Source organism: Pteropus alecto, unplaced genomic scaffold (genome assembly GCF_000325575.1).
Source record: "Pteropus alecto unplaced genomic scaffold, ASM32557v1 scaffold131, whole genome shotgun sequence".
NCBI classification, from domain to species: Eukaryota; Metazoa; Chordata; class Mammalia; order Chiroptera; family Pteropodidae; genus Pteropus; species Pteropus alecto.
The window spans coordinates 14,060,882-14,087,082 of record NW_006434709.1 but is presented as its reverse complement, the minus strand read 5'-3'; the positions used below and the strand labels follow the sequence as shown (position 1 = coordinate 14,087,082).

Genomic DNA, 26,201 nt, shown 5'->3' with positions numbered 1-26,201 from the left:
AAATATGGCTTGTATTTTCACCTACTATCTGAGCTGGCAGTCACTAGATTAGTTCTCCGTTTCTAACTTCTGAGTGTTCAGCATGTTCTCACCTGTAGAGTCTCCACATTTTGAGATAGTTGCATCCCCTACAGTTCAGATTGTCTCCTTTTTTATTATTACCTGTGAGAGCTCCTACATCAACCCTTGCTGTAACCATCCTAGCTGTAACCATCCGTGTTTGTGATGCTTTTGTTCAGTTGGGGATGTGGAGTATAGAGATCTTGGTCACCCTGCCTTCCAAACAGGAGAAAAGCATGTTTTTTAAAAGGTCTAGATCCATAAGAATTTTAGTATGATGTTAATATAATTCAAAATCAAAATGTTGCTAGGTTTTCATTTGCAGATAACATGACTGAATTTGGAACCCAGAAAAGGTATTAAAAAAAAAAACTCTTGAGTATAATAGGAGAAATAAATTTACCAATAGAGAATTATAACATTGGTGTGGCAAGTTCAGAGCCAACAGAAAACATCGGAATATATTAATCCATTACTTCCTATTGACCATAACTGTATATTTTCCCTCAGTGATTGAGAATTTCAGAGTGATCATCATTTGGAACCCAAATTAACAATGCAATTTAGTGTTACCAGACATGAGAGCAAGGCAACTGAATTTTATGGATCCCAAACATATCATGGAAAATGTTTTCTGAAGTAATTCCCACTATCAGTTTATTTTCCCATAATGTGCTGTCTTCATTGAAAGTGGAATTTAATAATAATAAAAAAATACATTTAAGTGAAGGTTCTTATAAATAGAGGTATTGCTGTAGGTTACCTGCACAATTTTTTGGCATAGACTATATTCTTGGAAAACAATTATCAGCTTAGTACTTTTTAAATATTAGAATCAAGTATATTATGAATTCAGACTTTTGATGATGGACTTCCTTTCTCTTGTCTCTCCTGAACCAGTACACAGAAGATGAAGCTAAGAAAATAGGAGTGGTTGGCTGGGTGAAGAATACCAGCAAAGGCACTGTGACAGGCCAAGTGCAAGGCCCTGAAGAAAAAGTCAATTCCATGTAAGTAGCAAGATTAATAACATACATAATTCGTGAATTTATTTTAATGTTTCATTGGACAATAAGAATAGTATTGATGGACCAAATTCAGTTTGAAGGTTATAACTAAATTTACATGCTTTTAGAGAGACCAGCAAGGAAATTTTCAGAATTGGGACTGAAATTTCTACATTTAGGAGTGGATTTCCCTCTTGGACAGGCCCTCAGAAAGATCAATAACATAACTCTCCAATCTGTACAAACTGTATTCTAAGTCTCCTCATCCAAGGCCTTCAAAGCTGTCACCTGAAGTGGTTGTGATAGAAGCATAGTGCCTTGTGAAGTTCTTAAAATAGCCATCAAGGCAAAAAAGATTGCCATCTCCTTTTTATTGTTTAAGTGCTTATTTATCTAGTAATTTCATGTATACTGTCAATGAAAGTGTGTTTAATGAGCTGCATGTTTACCATAATATGAATCCTTGCATACCAAAAGAGAACAGATTCAGTAGTATAGAAAAAAGTGCCTGGTCTTTTTCAGAGGCCTTATCTTTTCAGCTTCATCAATTCTACTGCTCTCTGTAGCTAACATTTATTGAGCATTTGCAACATGTTAAGCAATATGCTAAACACTTTATATAAATTATCTCATTTAATCTTCACAACATGTCTTATGAGGTAGGTACTAACCGATACCCAATTTATTTTATTATATTGTTTGCAATTAAGCTTTGGTTTCACTATTTAATGTTTTCAGATTTCTGTTTATTGTAATAAGTGAAGTAATAAGATGCAGAGGTATAAAAGCAAAGCTAGTAATCTGCCCCTTCCCCTCTACTTCCCGCCCTTTTATGAAATCTGAGCCAAAGGCCTTCCGAAGCTTTCTCTTTCACTTAAAAGTATTTAAGCATACATTTATCATTAGGGTTTTGTTTGTTTTTACTAAAATAGAATACTTTATGCCTATTTTTCTATAGCTAGTTTTTTCATTTGATGAACACCTAACAATCAGTAAATATTCAACCACCAACCCCTTATTTTTCTTAATTTCTTTATGTATAGGTACTTGCATTTGTTTGTAAAACTGCACCCCAGCTTGAAAAGTGGAGTCCAGAAATTCAGTTTTGTAGAATGTGGGGTAACAGTCAATGGAAAACAGTATTTTTTAGTAAGATTGTCACAAACTGCACAAAAGATAAGATTGCGAGACCTATGTTTTATAGGACTAATAGTTCAGTGGACGAGGAAATGCAAATGACTGAGGTAGTTTGAGAATGGGGAATGGGGAGAGAGACGGTCATGCCCATCACGTTATATCCTAATCCATGTTGTAGTAGGTTTTTGAAGAATTTCTTTAACATCCGTGTAATCATATTATACATTCTGCCCATTTTTTCTTTCCAACCCCTGCACACCCTTCTCTCCCCTTACACTGCCAGTAATCTGTTAGCAATCTGGTGAGTTTCCTGTGTTTGTCTCCATGTTCACTTTTCACACACATACTCAGGTGCACATACAGTTTTGGGTTGTGATCAATGTTCACTTTTAAAAAATGAAATTATGATGTATGCTCTTCTCTGCATCTTACTTTTATCATTTGCGTACTATTAAAAATATTTCTGCTTTCAAAACAGTTGTAAACAATTTTCACTTTTTTTCTTTATCCTGTCAGCAATTGGTATTATTGCTCTCTAATTTTTCTTTTATCTGATTGGGTGTAGAGTGATATATGATTTTTTTTTACTATAATTTTCATTTTTCAAATTAGTTAGTTTGAGCATCTTCATGCTTTGGCTTTGTGGATTTGTTTTCATGAACTCTCTTTTCACATCCTTTACCCAGTTTTCCATCGGGTTGCTTATCTTTTGCCAATTTTTTTTTTCCTCTCTTTAATTCTCCCCCACCCCCCACTTCCACCCCTGACCTATGGATATTGCCCTTAAGAACTCTGAAGGCGCCTGGCACACCCAGGATCTCTGAAGGCGCCTGGCACACCCAGGGGTATGGTCTGTGGCTCCATCTGGAGCGCGAACCCAGGACCTTCTGTATGTAAAGCATACGTGCTAACCACTACACTGTGGAGCCACACATCCTCTGCCAGTTTTTAAGAACTCTGTATACTGGTGACGATTACTAATTATCTGTTATCTCATTATATATTATCTCTTTTGCAAGTATTTCCCCAAATCTATTGTTTGCTTCTTAATTACTTTTGTTTATGATAGTTTTTGCAACATTAATTGTTTTCTATTTTTATAAACTCAAATATGGTTATCTTTTCTTCCTGGTTAATAAACAGATTGTAAGTGCTGTTTCCTACATTTCCTTCTAATGTTTCGAAGCTTTATTTATTACATTACATATTTACTCCACCTGGAATTTTTTAATTTTATAATATGAGATTGGGAACTGACTATATTCTGCCAGATGAGTAGCCAGTGTGCCAGCACCATTTATCAGATAATTGCTTTTTTTTCCATTGAATTGAAATACATTTTTGTCTTATATTAAAATCTCATATAAACTGAATTTTATTTTTGGATTCTCTGTTCTGTTCTACTGATTGATCTACTTATATATTCCTAGACTAGTACTCTATATTGATTTAATTAAAGTGGCTTTATAGTATATTTCCTTTCACTATTCTTTTTCATTCATTTATTTGTTTTCTTGGGAATTTATCTCTCTAAACTTTAAGATACTTTTATCCATTTACTTGAACTTTTTTTTTTAAACTTTCCTGATTGTCTTGCATATATGCTTTTTTAAAATAAACTTTGTTTTAGAAGTTTTAGATTTCCAGAAAAATTGTGAGGATAGTACAGAGAGTTTTCATAAACTCTTCACCCAGTTTCCCTTATTAACATTTTACATTAGTATAATACATATGTTACAATTAATGAACCAATATTGATGCATTAGTATTAACTAAAGTCCATAGTTCACTCAGATTTCCTCAGCTTTTACCTAATGTCCCTTTTCTCTTTTAGGAACCCATATTTTACTTGCTTTTTTATTCCCATTTTATGATATTAAGAGACCTGATATTAAATCCTCCCATGTAAAAATATGGATGTCTTTTCATTTGCTCAGATTTTAAAATTTATCCTTCAGTATGATTTTATAGTTGTCATAAAAGTTGTGTGCCTTTCTTGCTGAGTTTATTCCTAAGTATTTGTCTTAGTTTGGGCTGCTAAAACAAAGTTCCAAAGTTCCAGAGTTTATTCCTAAGTATTTGTCTTAGTTTGGGCTGCTAAAACAAAGTTCCATAGCCTGAGTGGTTTATAAACAACAGAAATTTATTTTCACAGTTCCCAAGCCTGGAAGTCCGAGATCAGGGTGCTAGCCTGGGCAGGTTCTGGTGAGAGTTCTCTGCTTGGAGTCCAGACTGCCGACTTCTCATAGTATCCTCATGTGGTAGAAAGAGAGCTAGCTGTCGCTCTGGCCTCTTCTTATAAGGGCACCAATCCCATTTATGAGGGCTCCACTTTCATGACCCAATCACCTCCCAGAAGCCCCCTTCCCAAAAATCGTCATATTGAGGATTAGATATCAACATATGAATTTTGGGGAGGACACCGACATTCAGTCCATACCAATAGTTTATCACCCTTGGGTATGAAATATTTTTCTCGTTTCTGTTTTTGGGTACTTATGCCAGAATAGTAAAAATGTGATGACTTTTATATATTTATTTTATATCATAGAGTTACCTTATCAAATATTCTCATTACTTCTACTAGGTTTTTTTTTTTTTTTTGTAAACTGTGGTCTATTGGATTTTTCAAATATACAATTTTGTAATTAGCAAAAATAGTGTATCTTTTTTTTAGTGTTTATTTCATCTGCTAGACTCATCGAGACAATGATGAGTGATAACAGCAATAGTGGGCATCCCAGTCTGTGTTCTGATTTTATTTGAAATGGTTTTATTGTTTCACAAGTAGAATGATGTTTGCTGTTGATTTTGGTAAATATTCATCACATTGAATTTCACTCTTGCATTTCTTGAATGAAACTCTGATTGGTCACAGGATGTTATTCTTTTGAATCATTTCTGAGTATTGCTTGCCAATATTTTATTTAGAATTTTTACATCTATATTTTTAAGTGAGATTATGTTTTCTTTTGCTTTTTTTTTAGTACTATATTAGGTTTTGGTGTTAAAGTTTTGCTGGCTTCGTAAAATGTATTTAGGAAATTTTCTATCCTTTCTTTCATTTGGAAATAATTTAAATAATATAGAAGTTAGCTGAAATAAATTATAAAATCACTTGGTCCTGGTACCTTCACAATGGTAGGCCTTTAACCATCATTCCAATGTAGTCTGTTATAATTGGCCTACTTGAGTTTTCCCTGTTATCAGAGTCATTAATAAGAAACTATCCAATTTTTAAAATTTGTTGCCATAGATTATATAAATTAAAAAAAAAATCTCTTTTGTATCTATATCTCTTTTGATTATTCCTAAACTTATATAATTTTATTCTGTCTTCCTTTTTTCTTAATCAGGCTCAGAAGGTATATTGAAGCCTTTCTGTATAACTATATTTTTGTCGTTATAATTGCAGTTTAACTTTTATTTACATTTCTTGCTGTTGTGTTGTTTGAGGCATACAGATTTATGACATGTCTTCTTCATAAACAGTGTCTTTTTTCATTACACAGTGTGTCTTTATACATTTTAATGCTTTTAAATTTAATTTCTACTTTGACACTCCTTTCTAATTTACATTTTCTTGCTATTTCTCTGCTTACCTCTGTATTTTCATAATTTCTTGATTATTTTAAAAGTGCTTTTTGTAAACAACATATAGCTAAGTCTTGTTGTTTAACATAACTTGAAATTTTCTTTTAATGGCAGAATTTAGTCTTTTCACATTTAATGTCATATTTAGTGTAATAGTGGTTTGTAACAATTTCATCTGTCTGTGTTACCTTACTATTATTTTAGTTTCAATTATCAATACATTCATGTGTTTTTAAAAAGTTTTTATGGTGAACTATAACACCCATATGGAAAAATGCATAAGGTAGACATGTACAGGTTAATGAATTAGTATAAAGCAAAGATTGTTCCCCTATAGTATTACCTTGGGTCAAGTATCCATGGGTCTGGATCTGTTTCTGAGTTCTTTATTTTGTCTCATTGGTCTGTTTGTCTATCCGCGTACCAATACCATGCCGTGTTAATTATTTTAGCTTTATTATGTCTTGGCATCTGGTAGATAAATTCTTCCAACTTATTCCTTGTGTAGATTGCCATGGCTATTCTAATAGCTAATCTAGATCAAGTTTTCAAGTTCCACAAAACAAAATTTTGAGTGGAATTGCATTGAGGGTATAGATAAATTTAGGGGAGAATTTATGTCTCAAATGTGATGACTCTCGTTTAGTTTGTTCTTTTTACAGTCTCTCAATAGTATAATTTTCTGCATCAAGGTCTTGTATATTTTCTCTCCATGTGTTTATTTGGTAGTTTCGATGCTGTTATAAATGTTACCTTTTAAAGCATTTTTTTTTTGTTTATTGCTAATCCACAGAAATGCAATTGAATTTTGTATATTACCTTATTTCCAGCAACTTTGAATTTTGTATATTACCTTATTTCCAGCAACTTTGCTAAACTCACTTGTTGATTCTAATAATTTGCATATAGATTCTTTTGAATTTTCTAAGTACATGATCCTACATTTCATCTGAGAATAATGAGAGTTTTCTTTTTTCCTTTCCTATCCTTTTACCTTTTATTTTGTTTTCTTGTCTCACTTGTTAGGACTTCAAGTACAATTTTGAATAAAAGTAATAGTGATTACAGGCATCCATATCTTGCTATTGATCTCAAACTTCCAACATTTTATTATTAAAAAGTATACTTAGAATAAGTTTTTTTTGCAGATACTACTTATTGGACTATTAAAATTGCCTTCTATTTTTTAAATCATAAATGTATACTAAATCTTATCAAATACTTTTTGAAAACGTGATGATATGATTTTTCTTCTTTATTTTGTTATTGGGCAAATTATATTGATCAATATCCTAATGATAATTGACATTTTATTCTTGGAATAAATTCAAATTAGTCATGATTGATTTTCCTTTTTATATATTGCCATACATTGTTTGCTCCTATTTTGTTAAAGATTTTTGCATCTATGTTCACATGACAGATTGGCTTGTAATTTTCCTCTCTTATAATGTTAAAGTTATGCTGATCTCAAATTTATATAATATTGGTATTTGTCTTTAAATGGTAAAATTTGTTAGCGTTTCCTTCTGGGACTGGAATTTTCTTTATGAAAATGTTTTTAATTACGGATTCAATTCTTTTAATAGTTATAGGACTATTGAGATTTTCTCCTTCGTAAGTTGTATTTTAAAAATATTTGTCCATATTTTCTAAACTTTCCAATTATTGGCATAAAATCTTGTTATCTTTTCAGTATTTTGGTACATGTAGTGTTGTTTCCCTTTAATTCCTGACATCGGTTGTGCCTTTTTTCCCCTCTTTTTCTCACTAGGCCTTTATTAATATTATAAATCTTTTAAAAATACCAACCTCTACCTTTGTTGATCTTTTTTTAAGTATGGTTGTTTCCTATTTCATTATTTTTCCTGCAATTATTTTCTTCTTTCTATTTTGTTTGTATTTGGGTTGCTGCTCTTTTTGTAACTTATTGAGATAGATGCTTAGTGCATTGATTTTTCAGCCTTTCTTTTTCTCATATATGTTTTAAAGGCTGTAATTTTTCTCTAAAGCAGTTTCACCTGTATCTCATAAGTTTTTATATGTAATTTAAAATATTTTGTTCAAAATGTTTTCTAGTTTTTAGTGGAATTTTATCTTTGATTCGTGAATTATTAAAAAATATATTAGTTTCTAAATATATCAAAATTCTCTTGGCATCTTTTTGTTGTTAATTTCTACCTAATTACCTTATAGTCGGAGAACATCCTACATTTGATTTCAATCCTTTAAATTTGTTGCGATTGTTTTTATGGCCCTTATCATTTTTATAAAAAGTTCTCTATGTGTCGCAAAGAATGTACATTCTGTAATCATTTGCTGTAGTGTTCTACATGTCCATTAGATCAAATTTGCTGTATATATTATTTAAAACCCTTATTTTTAAAAAATTATGAGTTTATCTAAGTCAAACTGACATATGCCAGGGAGTAAGATGTCAAATGCTCCCCTGTTCAAAACCCTTATTGATTTTATTTTTACTGCTTGTACAGTTATGATTGTGGACTAGCTTCTTCTGGAAGATTTGTCCATTTTTTCTTTATATATTTTGAATCCATGTTATTTGGTGCATGCAAATTTAGACCTGTTGTAGGTTCCTGGTGACTTAAGGTTTTTATCATTAGAAGTATCCTTCTCTATCTTTAATAATGCTTTTTGCCTTAAAGTTAATTTGCCTGATATTAGTAGAGTTATACAAGCTTTATTTCTATATGTGTTTGCATAGAGTATCTTTACCAAGAATTTTTAAATTTTATTTTCAATGTTTCTTTATTGTGTTTTATATATTCCTTATAAACAGCATATAGTTGGATTTTGTTTCTTTATGCAGTCATATAATCTTTATTTTTATATTATTTAGTCTAAGCCTAATGGAATTACTGATATATTTAGAATTAAATTTATATTTTATTATGTTCTTTCCACTTGCTTTATTAGTTTTATATTCCTCTTCTTTCTAGCCTTCATTTGGACTGTTTTTTTTTAATTCAACCTTTTTATCTCTATTAGTTTAGAAATTTTATGTTCTTTTGTTTATTTTACTAGTGTTTTCCCTAGAGACACAACATACAATCATAACTAATCAAAGTTTGGCATCAATTTATGCCTTTACTATCTTTTCTAACAATGCAAGATTTATAGCATCCTTTAAGGGCATTCATCTCTCCATTTATTGATACTATTGTTGTGCATTTTAATTATATATTTTAAACCTGACAAGACATTAGCATTTTCAAAAGTAAATGTTTTGGGGGGGGGGTTCCATATATTTCACATTATGTTGCTCTTTTTTCCTTTCTGATTCTTTGGGCTACAGTATAGGAATATTTCCATTCTGCTGAAAGAGTGGGCCTGCTAGTGATATGTTACCTCATATTTTGTCTGTCTCCACATGTTTTTATTTTACTTTCATTCTTGAAAAATATCTTCACCGTGTATAGAATTCTAATATGGCAGATTTCCCCTCCCCCCTCCCCTGCAGTATCCTATTAGTGTTCTGGCACCCATTGTTTTGTTGTGAAGTTGGCTGTCAGTTTTACATGTTGCTTCTTTAAAGTAATTTAGCTTCACTTAAGATGGCAACGGTAGTAAAATTGCCAGTTTATAATTTGCAGTAGTAAATATAACATTGATTCTGTCAATTGGTTTAGGTTTATTTTCTTCATTAATGTGTCATTCTCTGGGTACAGATGCAGAGAAGGCATGAAGTAGAGTTCATCCAGGACTACAAAGAGCAGAGGTGAGAGCAGGACTTGAGGGTGTTTACAAGGTTATGAATATAATGATGAATCTTGGAATCTTGTTTAGATAAGAAGAAAGATGAACTGGAAGGAAACTGATGGGCAGTGAGAAATGGTTGCCTTACTGGGTTTTGGATCTAAAGATTTGTAACAGCTCTCAGGAGTACTGTTTTGTTGCACAGTGTGTTCCTAGAATCAGTGGAGTCAACGCAGAAGGGAAGAGCTGAAATAGGGGATGTGAAACATCCCTGATGTTTCCTGTTCCACTATGAGCGAGCGTCTAATGCAGATGGGACTCACACTGACTTTTCCCACCTCTGTCCAGGAGTGGACTTCATCTGAGTGTTGCTAAGTGTAAATTCCTCCTGGTGTCTGAAAGATATTGAAAATTTGCATATTTTGTTGTTAGCATGATTTTTTCTTTTTACAGTTTTTTTTATATTATGGAATGTTCCAACATACATGAGTAGAGAGAACAAGACAGTGAACCCCATGTTGTCTTTTACCCAGTTTCAATAATAATTTCTGACATTCTTGTTTCACATATTCCTCCAATTTTTTTTTACTATTGTTATTGTTAGAGTATTTAAAGCAAATTTTCTGCATCATATTATTCACCTGTAAGTTAGCTTGAGCAATGTGAAACTATGAATATTTGACAAAATTTTGATTTCTAAACAGCAATTTCACATCGTTTAACTAATACTCTTTTTCTCTAACAGAAACTCTATATACCTACCAATTTATTTTTCTAAACCCCATAGCAGATCTACCTCCAAATGTCAAAGTGCATCCCATATCAGTTACACTTACCCTGGAAGCTCGTTTTCCTTCTAGTCTGGGTCTAAGCCTGCTGCACAGCTGTTATTATGGTGCTTCCATTTACTCCTTTCCTGGAGTGGGTTCTTGTTTCCTCAGTCATATGTTTTCATCTTCCTTGGTTGAGTCCCTTGTTTTATTGAAACATAATTCTCTATAAACCTCCCAAGGAAAGGTGCATGAGACAAAAAGTTTGTATTTTTGTTTGCATTTGTTTGCTTTCATACCTGATTGGTCGTTTGATTATAAAATTCTATGCCAAAAATAATCTCCCACTCAGAATTGTAAAGGCATAGTTCCATTAACTTCTTGTGTTGCTGTTGAGAGATTTGATGTTATTCTCATACAAAGGATTGGAAGTCACACCTGTTTATTCCTCTCAGAAAGCTTTTTAGATGTTCAGTTTATCCCTGTTTCTGCGTTTTCACAATCCTCTGCCTTTGTGTATGTTTCATTTCACTTTAAATGCTGGGCTCTTAGAGGAGGAGAATTGTCTTTTTTTGACAATTTCTTTCTCTCCTTCTTGGTTCTCTTCTTTTAAAACTTCTGTGTGGACCTGACCCTCTAATTTTCAATGTTTTCACCTAATTTCCAAACTTCATTATCTGGAAAATTGCCTCAACTTTGTCTTCCAACTTTCCTATTAATTTTTTGTTTGTTTCTACTGCTGTATTTTAATTGTTTCTACTTCATCGTGTCTTGTATTTTTTTTCATATCTATCCGAGAATATTGTGTATGTTTTTCTTTTTGAAACTTTCATCTCTATTCTCATTGTTTCCTCTAGTTTCCGTTTCTTTTGCCTCTCTTTGCCTTTCCTTTGTTTCCTCTTTGCATGTTTTGCTCCTCTTTCATACTACAGGCTTTCCTTACAGTCAGATTTTCAGTAACTTACTAAAAAATATGAATAGTCAACAGAATAAACAGACTTTTAAGGAAATTTTCCAACATGTAATTGTAGACTTACATTTACATTACATTACATTTACTTACATTACATTCCTCAAGGAATGGTGGTGACTGATGGAGAGCTGGCCTTTTAGTTGGGGAACATGCAAATGTTAAATCAATAGATCTTGTCTTCTGCATCCCTGGACCCTCCAAATCCCAAGTCTTCTGTGGGTCCCATGAGGTGAGCTCACTTGCTCCTCGTTGTTTTTGCTTCTGTAGACATTTGGGCTGGATCATCTTTTGTTTTTCTGTGTCATTTACCCTCCTCCATCTGTTTTCCTTCTGATTTGTTGAAATCTCTTATTCAAATTATAGTTTTTTATCAGCTAGGAATATTTTCAGTTACAAGCTTAATGGAAATCCAGACTTAAAATAGACTGAAAAAATAGGGATTTGTTTTTCTCAGTAATAAGAAGTCTGGGGGTAGATGGTTACTGGCCTTGGTTTATAGGCCAGTGATATCAGGGCCAATGTCTGTGATTCTCTTGGCATTTCCCTCACAGTCAAAAATGGAAAAGTGCAGCTTCTCATTTATCCACAATTAAGGTAGGAGAAGGCAAGGAGGAATAAGGATTGTGTTACTTTCCATGAACTTCCTCAAACAGACATCTGCTTGTTTCATTGGCTCATACATGGTCACATAGTTACTCTTTGCTACAAAGAAGACTGGAAAATTGGTTTGGCATATTGATGCCATGAACAAAATTGATGTTCTCTTGGCTAGGAGGAGGGGGAGGAGAATGGATACTAAACTTTCATATTTTGATACTACTATTTTAATGGAGTTTCAGGTAACAGGAGATAAACATGCCGTGTTTAACTGCACTGTGAAGAGTGAGAAGATCCATGTAAAGTACTTAGTCAGTGCCCGGTTCATAATAAGCAATCAGTAAACATTTGCTATCATTATATGACTCATGGTGCTCTCTCTTTGCACATGTTGTTTCCGTGACAGTTGGACTGTCCAGGTGGAAATGCACTAGGCTCTTAGATATATGGGTCATCCCTGCAGAGAAACTGGGCTAGAGAAATGAATTTGGTTGTCATCAGTACATGGGTAGTGTTTGACGCCACCTACATGGATGGGATTATGCAGAGAGAGCTTATGTGATGACAAGCAAGCAGGAACCAGACACCAGAGAAGGTAAATCAAACTTAACAAACATTATAAATTGTGATGTCATTACAGTTAAAAATATGTAGGTCTTAAAGAATGAATTTATTCCTTTAGCATCTACTACATGCAACACATTGTTTAAGGTACTGAATTATCAAAAAATTAAACCACAGCAAGAGAAGTTACAGAAATAGGTTGGAAAGTCAGACTAAATGTGGAGCATTTGTAGCTATATAAATATTGCCTTATTTTCTCATAGTTATTAAAAAAACTTTTTTTTTATTTTTTAGAATGCTATGACAGTAAGTCATGAAAATCAGAGTTACATTGCCTTTAAAAGTACGAGTGTGATTTCTTCCCAAATTATTGAATGTGGAATTCAACAGGGACCATCATTTATAGGTGGCCTGGCTGCAACTGTAGCAGCCCAGCTCTGTTCTTGCTAACGAGCCAGCAGCATCCAAGGACACACTGCAGGGGGGGTGGGGGAGTGGTGTGTGTGTGTGTGTGTGTGTGTGTGTGTGTTTGTGTGTGTGTGTGTGTGTGTGTGTGTGTGTGTGTATTTTCTTCCCCTTCTGTATTTCATTTTCTCAGAAAGAATAACTGATGGCTTTCCTTTGCAAAATGCACTATATGATTCAAATTGTAGAGTTAAGGTCTGCCAACATTTTTTGCTGCATAGAAACCATTTTAAATCTATTGTTTTATTAAACCTACTTTTTTTTCAAAATTAAGTAAAAAATATTTTCTGTTTCTTGGAAGTCATTTTAAATTAATGTATACAGTTATGATACTGAGCATAAACCTTTGAGTAAATCTACACAAAATACATTTTTTAAAAGATTAAATAGTAATTTTGTAAAAAAAAAAATGAGAAAACTAAAACTAAAAACATTCATATTTGGAGACAGTGAGCCAAATTTTAAAATTTAAAATGGCATCTTGATTGCTACATAGTTTTAAAACCATATGTCATGTATCTGTACACTTCAAAGCATCATTCACAGACTGGTTGGTGTATGTATACAAGAGGATGATCAAATGGTTACATGGTCTGGAAAACTATGTCATAATACAAAGAATGCTTTGGAGGCACTGCGGATATTTAGACTGGAGGACAGAATACTTGAAGACAGTAATTTTGGTTATAGCAAGGAGTGAATTTGCTTATTTCAAAATGTTCACCATAATAAAAATTTTCCTGTAAAGGCATCTACTGTATTTAATGGTGGAATTTTATCAATAACTAGGAGTGGACTGTATCAAGGTTTGGCAAACTACAACCTTCAGGCCAGGTCTGTCCTACTGCTTGTTTTATAAATGAAGGTTTATTGGAGCACAAGGTTATAATTTGTCTGCTGTTGCTTTTGTATTACAGTGGCAGAGTTGAGTACTTGAAACAGAGATTGAATGGCCACAAAGCCTAAAATGTTTACTGTCTGGCCCTTTATAGGAAAAGTTTGCTTACCCCTGGCAGAGATTTTAGACAAGTCAAGGGTATTATAGGAGATCTAACTCATTGGATGATGGTAAGTTAGCATAGGTGACCACTAAATTTTTGTCCAATTAATATTCTATGGTTCTATACAGAGTTGACAATATATGTGTACTTAAAATATGTTCGCAGCTTAAGAGTTAGAAATAGAATAGACATATTCACCAATATAGTTGCATTTATCTCCTCCATGGATATTCACCATAAGTAACAGAAAACCTAATAAACAAGTGGCTCAAGCAGGTAGAGTTTGTTCTCAGATATAAAGAAGGCTTGAGGTCAGGGGAATTTGTGCTCAGTAAGCAGGTCTTCCCTGTCAGGACCTGGGTCTGTAGGATTCGCTTATCCTGTCCCTGATGGTTGTAAAATGTCTGCTCCAGCTCCCAGCACCACACCCATAGTTGAGGCTGGAGGAAGGACTCTGGGTCTGTTCCCTTTCATCTGGAAAGCAAACTTTCCCAGAAACTTGCAGCACATTTCCATGTAAGTGCCTTTGGCATCTTCAGCTGTAACCAGCTTTTCCAGCCATCGGTAAGGAAGGTGAGTGTTTTGTGTTCTATCAGATGGTCAGGTGCTGTTGCAAAGGGAGACAGAGAGGCTCAGGAAAAAAGTTTATTATACTCACAGGTCCTAGAGACAGAAGGCACGGCGCGGCACGCAAGATCGTGGGGTAAAACACCAGAGTGGTCAGGAGGGAGCGAGGGGGAAGTTTTAGGCCAGAGCCTTTGTTGGGGTTTCTGAAGGAAAAACAAGGCAGGGCAGGGCAAGCAGTTTAGAACTAGCTAGTTTGAATAATTCCAGGGGTGGGGGTGGCTTTGGACTTCAAGAGTGGTCCCTAGCTGCCTGGTACCTGGTGTGGGTGTAGGGTTGGGGTGGGGGGGTGGAGTGTTTAAGAGGGAGGAGTAGGGAGGGCCTCCTGGGATGCTAGAGGAGGCAGGGCTCTGAATTTGTTCACATGTTAAAATCATTCTCAGGGATGAGCTCTTTGCTATCTTTAAGAATTTGCTTGCCCCTAAAAGGGGCAGTCTCTCCCCAGTTTTTTTTTTTTTTTAAGATGTCAAAATAATATAATATGCAGAAAATATGTACAATACAGTGAGAGAGAAGGGGAGTAATTAAGACTGGTATTGGGCTCAACACTCAGCAATGTCTACCATACCTCTCAAGACTTCTCAAGGAAAGGGATTGTCTGTCTTGTCCTATCCTTTGAATTCCCAATGCTTAGCACAGGGCCTGGCACACTATTATGTGTATGTCAGAAAGAGAAGGAGGAATAAGGACATTTGCGAGAAGGGACTATCAGGTACAAATGCACTGAGCTGAAAGGACATCTGTTGTGTGTTTGGGAACAAATGACAAAGATAGGCAGATGACTGGGACTTTTGGAAATTGAGGCTGGAACAGTAGTTTGGGGTCAGACTGTGAAAAGCCTTGCATATCACGTTAGTTTGTCCTTCCTTCTGTTTGCAGGGGGAGGCACTGAAAATTGTCAGGCCAGGGAGTTGTGCATTAGGGTGTTAACTGTGCATTAGGGTGTTAACTGTGTCGGTAGTGAGGGCTGAGAACTGGAGGAGAGACTGGAATCAGGGAGACTAACAATCTCATACTGTGATTTGATGGAGTAAGAAAAAGTGGGGGAACTTGGAAAATGTAATTTTGAAGTCAACATCTAGAAGTTATTCCAAAGTATGACCCTGGACGAGTAGTATCTGTATTATGGCTATTTGTTAGAAATGCAAATTCTTGGGACCCACCCCAGACCTTTAATAAGCTCTCTAGGTGACTCTTAAGTACTTGAAGCTTGAGAATCACTAACTAGAGCAATAGACACTTGGGGTGGAGGAGAGTTTGGAGATCACCTGATCTGATGCACTCAAGCTGCATATTAGAGTCACCTGGGGTGCTTTTTCGTGGCAACTTGGTTGGGGCCCACAGCAGAACAACTAAACCAGAATCTCTGGGAGTGGGATCTAGGCATCAATTTATTTCCGTTGCTCTCAGGTGATTCCAATATCCAGCCTGGTCTGAGAACCCTTGATCTTGTTTAATACCCCATTAATGAGAAAATTCAGGGCTAGAAGATGAATTGTTCAAGGTCATATACAGCAAACTCAGGTAAGAATCAATTTTTTAAGCTGTCTTCTCCATGATGCTTTAAATACTATTCCAACTTTATAATAATTTGTCTTAAGATAATGGCTTTTAAATCATTCACAGTGACAAATATAACTACCGAATTTTTAGATGAAAAATAGGTTGCAGACAGCATTATAAAAATTATAAAGTTCTCTTTTAATTAACAGTATTTCACACAATAGAAAGTTATCTTTCTTATAAAAATTATGTGAAAAATAAATATTTTTTATATAACAGTTAAGATATGGATAAATAGTGCTTTGTTATTTGTGTGTGAAAGTAATAGAAGCCTTTTTACTGACTATAGGTGGAGCTCTTTAGTTTAAATATATACGGTTTTATTTATAATTTTGAAAATCTTTGTTTTTAAAATAGGAGCTATTTTGGATTTTTTTAAAAAAAACATTAAAAGTTCTAATAAGTATTCTCAACATTTCTCAGCTCTTTTTCTTATTTTTGTGTCATTGCTTGACCAAAGAATCCAAACCCAGACCTCAAAGTCATTTTCAAATCCATCTTAAATCTGTATTATTATCTCACAGTGTTTAACAAATAGCATATGTTTCCCGTGGTTTTCGTTTCTGATTAGTCCCAATGTCGAAGTAGAATTTCTATAAGATGGTTTCCTTTTCTGAATAATGTCAGAGAAAGACATCTTGGATAACAGTTGTTGCTATAGTAACTTCTTCAGCTATTTTTACCCCGTTGTGTACAAGGGAGTGTTAACAGCTACCTTCCTGTAACATAAATGAAACATTTTGCCGCCACTTCTGTTTTCCTTTCTTTTTACTGCTCAGTATCCTTCTTATACTGGGACCACACTTGAGGCAACATTTCCAGCATGTGCAGCGTGTTATTTTTATATGATGTAAGCCAGAGGTTGTGGTTCCTGGGCCAGCAGCATCAACTGAAAGTTTGTTAGAAACGCAGATTCTCAGGGTCCTCATCAAACCTACTGAACCAGAAACCCTGGGTGCGAGGTCCAGCAACGTAGGCTATTTTGGAAGGATAAAAATCTTATACTCACTGGTGCCCACATAAAAAATATCCCTGTGCAATCAGCTATGTCCATTTTGTGGTTGTTCAGTGCTGTTTTTAATCACCTAGGGTTTTAGTTCAAAGGCAGAATTCTCAATAATATTGAGCTGGAGCCTGACACTCTTCATTTTTAGCAAGATCCCACGTGATATGGATTTTGTTTGTCTGCGGATCACATTTTGAGTAGGGAGGATATTGATGAGCCAAAAAGCACAGGTGAAGACTCTATTCACACCCACATATGGGAGTTATATATGATTTGTGAGTATATACTTTTGGTGTAGTAAGCCTACAGTCAACAAAGTTTTCCTTTTCCATCACAGTGAGAAAAAACAATTTCTGGAACATAATGATCTCTAATTTAAAATGACTCACTCTTGTTAAATGCTACAAGAGCATATTGTTTGCTGGAATCCATCTCTGAGACCCTGTATTTTAATCAGCAGTGGGCCCACTTGAGGATTGCATTATTGCATTATTTTTTTAGTTGAGAAACTAATTCATTCACAGTATATTGAAGCTAAAGAGACAATTCTGAAGTTTGGCGGGTGTTTTCAGACAAAATGATTTCAGACAAAAAGAAGTGGTATGTAAGTGTTTAGAATTGTTCCTCAAGCGTTCAGTATTGAGCACCTGCCATGTGAAGCATTGTGCTAGGCACTTTGGGAAATTAAAAAAAAACAACAATAAAGTCCTTAGTCTTGAGATTAGAATCTACCTGAGGAAATAAAATGCCTGTGAAAGTTAATTACCAAAATAGGGAGTAGTCCATCAAATGAAAAAGAAGTGTAGTAGAACCTCAAAAGATCAAAGGATAGCTTTTGGCTGTGGAGGTTAAAATTATGGAGTCAGACTTGGGCTTTGGGGGTGGGTAGAATTGGGATATTCAGAGGAGAATGAAAGGGGATGGGGCTCTGTTTAAGACAAGGTGGTACGGGCCATGGTGCAGCTTTGAAAAGTGAACCGCAGGTGCACATGGGAACAGGGCAATAGTTCAGACTACTTAGAGCTTAGACTTCTTGTCAGGAAAGATTATGGAAGTGAGCCATTTAACTGCCCGGCATATGAGTTTTGTGTTGTGCACCAAGGAGCCTTTGAAGAAGGTTTGAGATGGGGGGTGGATGACCCAATCATACTGATTTCAGAAGAACCATTGATGGAATGTTCATGATGAATTGAGATGGCAAAGACTAGAGGTAGAAACACGTGTTGGAAGGCCATTGCATTGGGTGGCCTTGGCAGTAGGCAAGAAAGAAAACAGAAAAAACAATAAGAAAGGTATTTGGCAAAGAGGTAATATAAACTGAAAATAGAAATGGATAAAGAAAAGTTAAGATAAATTTATCAATATAAATGGAAAGGAGGGACATTTGGGACTATGTCTGTTATTTTGGTGTACCCCTTGTGGCAAACAGCCTCATTTTCCAACTGTCTTGGAGACACTATAGACTAGGTGGGTTAAATGCTATTGCCTTTCTAATTGTTTGAAATTTACATATTTCACTCACATTTCTCTTTTTGGTTTTATATTTTTCTTTATGGTTCTCTACCTTATTTCCTGCAGCCATGAATATGTTTTGAATACTGCTGTTACGAATTCCAAAGCTGGAAATGGATTGTTAGGTAGTACTTTCAAACCAATCATCCTAAGATTGTAGATCCAAAAGGGACGTGAGAAGTCATCTGATATCACTCTAACTCTGACAACAGAAGTCCTCGAGGACTTGAGGCAGAATAAAACTAGAAGACAATGCCGCATGTCCCCAGACCCCCTCCCTGATAAGATGGTTCACAGAGCTGTGTCATATCAGATCAGCAGTGCCTTAGGTTGGAAAGGAGGCTTGGTACCAGGAGAGCACTCTGAATTAGTCTCCCAAAAAGTCTCCCTCCCTACCACTCCTCAAGAGAAAGCTAGTGCACTTTGGACCGTGAATGAAGGAATCTTCTGGCAGGAAATCCAGGTGGCTCTTTATTGACAATTATTGGTCATTTTGCAAAAAATTATCTCTCAAAAAATCCTTGGAACCCATATAAGGGTACTAAGTCAGAACCACCCAGCTAACTTATTGTAAGAAACATGATGCCTTCCCACACTAAACACATTCGTGTGACCCTCTATTCTAAAAAGTTCTAAGCTTTCCATTCCAGTTTACACAGTCATCCAGCAAAATTAAAGACTAATCAATCATTGGTCCAGTGGTGCCTCATGGTTGTCCTTATCTGGGTGCAGCCTCAGTTTGGGACATCATGCTTTCTGGTCAGCAAGCTAAGGAGAGCAGGGTATGTATCTGTTACCTGGTCTTAGTATCTCCTTAGAGCATTCAGAGAGCTGACGCGCTGATTATCGCCTGTATCCTGTAGGCAAGCATTCATTCATCCATGAATATTTATGAAGTTTCTACTATATGTCAGGTAGAGTGTTGGGAACTGTGGATACAAAATGAATAATATAATCTCAGCCTTCTAAGACTTGAGAGTAGATGGATGAGTATGCAGAATATGTATACAGGATAAAGCAAGTCATGGAGGATTTGATCCAGAGGGGTCTTGGGAAGGACTTTACCCTTCCTGGAAACCGAGACCCTCTTACTTTCCTTGTCACCACCACTATGCCAGGGCACCATCCATTCTGATACTGTGACATTTTATTATTGCTCAAATCATGTGAGCCTGGTTGACACTTCTATCTGTTTGTGAAATCTGCTAAACACAGGGCTAGATAATGTTTGTGGGCCAGACCACGTACCTGAATTGGATGTGTGAACCTTCTCACTAGCAAGATGGTTGGGCTGCCTTACTACTCACCTTGAAGTTTTCCCTCAACAATGGAAACCTAAATCAAGATTCTGTAGCAATTTGGCTTCCATACCTCCTCTCTCATTTCCTAACTTCACATTTACCGTCCTGCTGCCTTTGGTAATGCTCATCTGACAAAGCCGAGAGAGGTAGGTAGCTCACAGGTAGGAAGGGCAGTGGCCCCTCCTAATAAGGGACCCTATTTTGGTTTTGCTTTGTTCTTTTTAAGGCTTCTAATAATTCCACTGGATCTAGCCATCACAAAAGCTTGACAGTAATCCATAGGTCCCGTCATCATTACTGCATATATTGACCTGTGATCTTCGGCTTCTAGCTCTTGCTGAATATAAGAACACATCCAATATATCCTCACTCATTTCTTTACCAGTCCTTGCTATATTTAGTTTTGTGAAAGCACTTTTGGATTTTGATTCAGTTATTTGGCATATTCATTATTTCTCCCAGCTCATCAACTGAGAAATGTGATAAACATCCTTTGTATATCATTGTCAAAATAATTGATAACAATATAGAACAAAACAGGGATTGGTAGCATGCTTTAGAAACTTCTTCCCTCTTTCACATATATAGACATATTTGCAAAGATGTAATGATGTAATTCTTTTGGATATTATAAAAAAAATTTTCATGCTTAGAAAAGTGAGGGAATAGCATAATGAACCCCTACATCTACTTTTCACAGTTGCAATTTTAAAAATATTTCTGTAACAAATATAGACACTCATTTTTTTTCCTCTTGATTTGGACAAATCAGCTGTAAAAGACATTTGAGGGACTGTTGGGGGCATTTAAATATGGCCTGGGCATTAAAGAACATTAAGAGATTAGTGCTGTATTTGTTACATGTGATAGTAGCATTGCAGTTATGTAGGAAAATGTCATTAATTTTCACAGCTATATACTGAAGTATTTGGGCAAAATGTCATGATGCCCATAATTGTATTTATAGTACTTCAGACTGTCATAAATGATGAAGTAGGAAGAGAGGTGAATACAAGATTATCTAGAGAGTCAGAGTAGTGGCTAAATGGTCTTTTGTCAGTCTATACTGATGCGTTGTTTTGAGTCTGGGATATTTTGATAAATTTTAAATAACAAGCCATCTTTAAAAAATTACCACATAGTGCACATAATGTGCGAAAAGAAATCTTCATCCTGTTCCTGGGCCCCAAACCATCTCAAAGCCTCACTCCATCCCATTTCTCTACCTTTAATATTACTGTAATTTATAACAAAAAAATGTTTCTGTATTTTGATGTAGATGTCTCAAAACTGATTTGTCAAAATGTCCACTTTGCCCATTGGCTCCATCAAAACATGCCTCAGACAAAACCACTGTGTCAAATCTGCTACATCAGAATGTCCAATAAAAGAAAGAAGCAACATGACTTGTGAATTAGGGACCATAATAAGTAATTGGATATTACCAAAGGAAGCATTATTAGTATAATTTTAGATACATGACTGGGATAATATTTAGACAGGTGTAGTAGAATAAATTATTGTTATATATCGGTTGAGTTATTTTAAAATATAGGTATGATAATCATTGAATTTAAGAAACTCAGTGAATTTAATAAAGAAGAAGAGGTGTTAAAATGAATATAAAGTATCTCTCAGGAAAATGTAAAATGGATATAAGATACTAGTACTGTAGAGGATGGTTATTAAAGATAATACATTAATTATAGTCTGGCTATGTCTGTAACTATTAGAAATAAAATTTTAAGGATTGCCATTTTCTGGATGGCTGAGGATGACAAAGACAAAATTTGTACAGCATGCGTTCACTTAAATGGCATATAAAATAGGCAACCAAGGTGAAACACTGGAAAGATTAGCCAAAGCTTTACTTTTGGCTCCAGTTGCCATTCCTATACACTTGTTGAAGTTTGTAAAATTTGGTTTTGCTGCCAAGAGCCAATTAGAAATGTTACAGAAGAAATTTTTTTACCTAAACCATTTTAGATGATATTCTTTCTAAAGTATATTGTACTCAGTCCTTAACATTTTTCCTCTAAATTAGAAGCTATTTAGCAGAGGTGAACCTTTTCTTGATGATTCCAGACTATAATTTCAACAGTGAGTCTTCCAAGGCCCCTTAACATGTGTAGTATCATTTGTGCCAAACCAAATAGCCATTGTGTTCTTGAGTTCTTGTGTCCCTGTATGTTATTCTTCTCTATTTTGTTGGGTCTGCCTGGTTTTTATCTGTTTCTTTGAATTTTGGGGCATGCTCATGAAAGCCTTTCCCTCTCTCCACTCACTTCAATTTCTAATCTATGGGTATTACTAACATTACATACACATATAATCGACTTTATTAGGCCCCCACATCAGAATACTCAATAAACAGTCTTCAACCTGTAGGAATTTGATTTAAGGTTAGCTATAATCTAACAGATATATCCATGTTACTCTAGACATGTTTGACAAAAAGCACATAGGAAAGGTCCGCAAAAGTTATTAGTTTCTTGCTAAAGAAAATACTGCTTCTGTTTTCTAAGTTAGTTTTGTTTTTGATAAAATACCTGCACATATTTTAAAAAGTCAGATAGTGCTGAAAATATAAACAAACAAAAAAACGGCAGCCATCCTTCCCCAATCTAAACACTTGGTCTCTGGACCTTTTTATCTAAAGCCTCAGAACTCCTAGAATGCAATGTAGCTATGCAGTTGAAAGTGGGAGGAGGGTTCTCGTTCATGGTTAGCCTTTTACTGCCCCTCTTCCCATAGCTTATAGGTTGGAGATTGGAGGGGTCAGTGTGAGGGTGAACATGTGGCTTTTGAGGCTTATATGTTAGTCTTATATTCTCATAGTTTCCTGGTGGCCTTCTTTCATGTCTGCTCTATCTAGTTCGAAATATGGATCCTTTCATCACATAAAACTACTTAGAGGAGCTTAAAAATAAAGAAATACATGAGCTCAGTTTTCAGTCATGGATTTCATCCTAGTACTGAAAGTATCAAGTTGAATTAGGGAATGTTATAGAAGAATGAATTAGCTGTTGTCTCTCTGCTAAGAGTTTTAATTCCTGATGACTGAATTTATATCTTCTTTATTAAGTAAATTTAGCTGCTGGAAAGTTATTATTTGCACAAATATAGCAGCCTTTGGTGGCATTTGTGGTTATATAAGAGTTACAGTGTGTTGTGGGTTGCTAAAGACATTATTAACTTGTTGGAGAGCAACTCTGGCACTTTTTGTTCATGAAGGTCAATTTTCACTAGCAGAAGGATTACAAACAAAATAAACGGGAATTTAATTTTATTTCATGTAAGGGCTTTTTTTTTTTACTCCTTAAATTAGTGATTCTAAAAATTTTGAACTGGAAAATTTAATAATAGAGTAAATAAATCTAAGCTTCTTTGGAAGTTGTACTTGTCAGTTCTATTTTTGGTTTCTTAGGAAACAAGTTAAAAACAGCATTTTAGACTTTAATACATTTCTAATTACATTTCTTTCTCCTCTTAAAAAGGTGCTGAGTTCTTTGCTTGTACCAATAGGAATATTGCTTTTAAAAATTCATGTTCCCTCCAATCATAGTCATTAAAATATATATATAAATTCTTGCAAAGGGATAACACAAAAGTCAGGTGCTTTAAGTAAAGCTTTAGAAATTGAAGTTGTTTAATGTGGTCTCGGACTTTTATTTGTGAACACATTTGTAGCAACTGAAGAGATGGTCTGGCTTGAATTTCCTTCATCTCTGCAAATCATTAGCCACAGTGACTGACAGCAATGCGTGTAACCCATGGTGGTGAATGGGTGTGGAGACAAAGTTAGCTTCCACACCTGGAATGGAAGCAGTATGGGAATGAGAGCAGAGGGGAGGCGAGATGGGAGAAATTGAACTACCGTAATCTCTGACCTCCTTTTTCTGTAGTTTTTAGCTTGTGGACCTTGTAGATTACAGGGTTTACATGTTTCCTTGACTGATTTCCACTCAGTCACTCACATCTTTTTCCAGATACTTGAGAGATGAAAGGTGGGAAGAGAGAAGGGAATTTTGCAGATTAGCTGTTACCTCCTCTGAGGGTGAGAACCAAGGGAAGTGGTACGATCCCTCAGCCTGTCTTCCCTTCTGACATTGCCTTTTACGTCGACCAGGTGGTTATTAGTGACTCATCAGCTAATGTCACCAAGTTCCAGGGAGCTTCTTATTGTCTCTGACAATCTGTAGAGGCACGGAGAGTACATATACTCTAGCACTCTCCTGCCTTTGGCCATGCACCTGCTCCATTGGCTATCTTCTTCCTCTCCAATACTCTAAGTTTGGGGAGTCACCATCTTCACATGGCTGTTGACCTTGTCATTCAGTTCTCCACTTAAATATCACATCCTCAGAGAGGACTTTGCTGGCCACCCTATTTAAGTAGGCCTGGTGTCACTCCCTGTCATATCACCCTTATTTTTACTATAGCACTTACTACCGTTGGACATTTTTATGTTTATCTGTTCATTCTCTCTCTCCCCCCAAAATCTAAGCTCCACAGAATTTGGGCCTATCTACTGACATGTTCAATGGTATATCTCACCATGAAGAGAAGGGATTCATCAGTTTTTTGTTTTTCTTTAAAGAACCAGATAGCGAATAGTCTAGGCTTCATGGGCCAAATAATCTCTATGACAACTGCTCAACTCTGCTGGCTTACCACAAATGCAGCCATAGATGATATGCAAATGAATGAATGAAGCTGTGTCCCAATAAAGCTTTATTTATGGACCCTAGACTCTGAATTTCACATAATTTTTACATGTCATGAATATTTTTTTTATTTTCCTAACCATTGTATATATAAAAACCATTCTTAGTTTGTGGACTATACAAAAACAGATAGCAGGTCAGATGTGGCCTGTGCACTGTAGTTTTCTGACCCCTGATGAAGAACAGTGAGTGATTGGCTGGCACTTACTACAAATTTATTTTTTATGAATGAATTAGTAAGGTTGAGGGCTGGAAATAATTTTTGCATAAATCAGTATATTTACTCCCAAAAATGGAATGGGAAAAAATTCCCGTAAATTAATTGTGAATATATAGATTATTCTGGAGGGATAAGAATAATACCCTCTGATACCCTCTGGATTTGGCCTGGCTAGCAGAGTGTTGCAAATTGAGCCTAAGCCATGCAAGATTCTGAGGTTCTTTTATGGTGAATGAAAATAGGTGTCAAAGAGGTTTGAGGTGATGTGGTTAGCTACTCTCTCACTAACTTCCAACCAGGTAATAATAAAAGCAAGTTTCAAGCAAAATTTGGAACACGAATGGGCATTAATCAAACATTCATTAGCAAGTGGCCCAAATCAGTTCATTCGAAGTTTCTATAAACCAGGTGGACTCTCAGTATTCTGCTCTTTAAAGTGCTTCAACTTTATCTGGTCTGCACAAAATATTAAAGACAGACATAGCATTTGCAGAGCAAGAAAGTTCATGAAGTCAGAAGTCCTCTGAAACCAGGGGCTGATATGGGGCCAATTAGAAAATGTCATCCCCGATGTCATCCCTAATAGTACATGCTACAATTCACAGAATTCTTATACTATGAACAACGATTGGAGAATATCTCTAAACCATTTGAGCCAATCCATATATTTTGAATACCTTTAATTTTACCAGTGATAATCCATTTTGAACAGTTACCATGCTGATTAATAAGTCACTAATTCTCCAATAAAGATTTATTTTTGATAAAATAGCATACCAGTTAGCCAAGTGTCATCTGTTGATCTGAATGGCAGAAGGATTTGTAGACGCTGCTTCTGGAATGTTGCCTTTTTTATATAATGCCAACTGACCACTCTGGACTGTGATTCTTGACAGCAAGTTACCTGACTACCCTCAGCATTAAAAGTTTAACTGGCGCCTACTTAGTATCGCATTGATTATGTTGAAGTATTAGTAAATAAGTTACAGTAATCTATGACTTCAGTCCTCACACCATTCTGTGGAATATATATCCAAGGGTATCAACCTTCTGTCACATATATCTGCATCCCAGTGAGAATTACAAGGGAAGAGACAGATTTGTTCTGAGTTTTCTAGGAGTATGCAGATTACCGAATAACAACTCTTATTTCCATTTTTTATACTGTAAATGTACTGATTATCGAACTCATATTATGATACAGATTGCCAGTTCTCTTAATATCTAACTATTCCCTTATTTCTTTAGTAATAGAAGCTCTGAATTTAAGCTGTACACATGGTGGCCCCCTTTCATCAGACTGTATTTGTCAGTCTCCTAGAAGTTAATGTGGCCATAAAAATAAACCTAGCCAATGGGATAT

At 35.3% G+C, this 26,201-nt stretch overlaps 1 protein-coding gene across 1 annotated transcript in view; it reads left to right on the top strand.

Annotated features, from left to right (window-relative positions):
* The window catches only part of ACYP2 (acylphosphatase 2), a 114,757-nt gene that overhangs the window by 9,090 nt on the left and 79,466 nt on the right, over positions 1–26,201 (top strand). Inside the window, exon 3 of the mRNA XM_006909598.3 lies at positions 961–1,070. Within this exon, the coding sequence (XP_006909660.1) occupies positions 961–1,070 (110 nt within the window). The remainder of the gene's footprint in view (positions 1–960; positions 1,071–26,201) is intronic.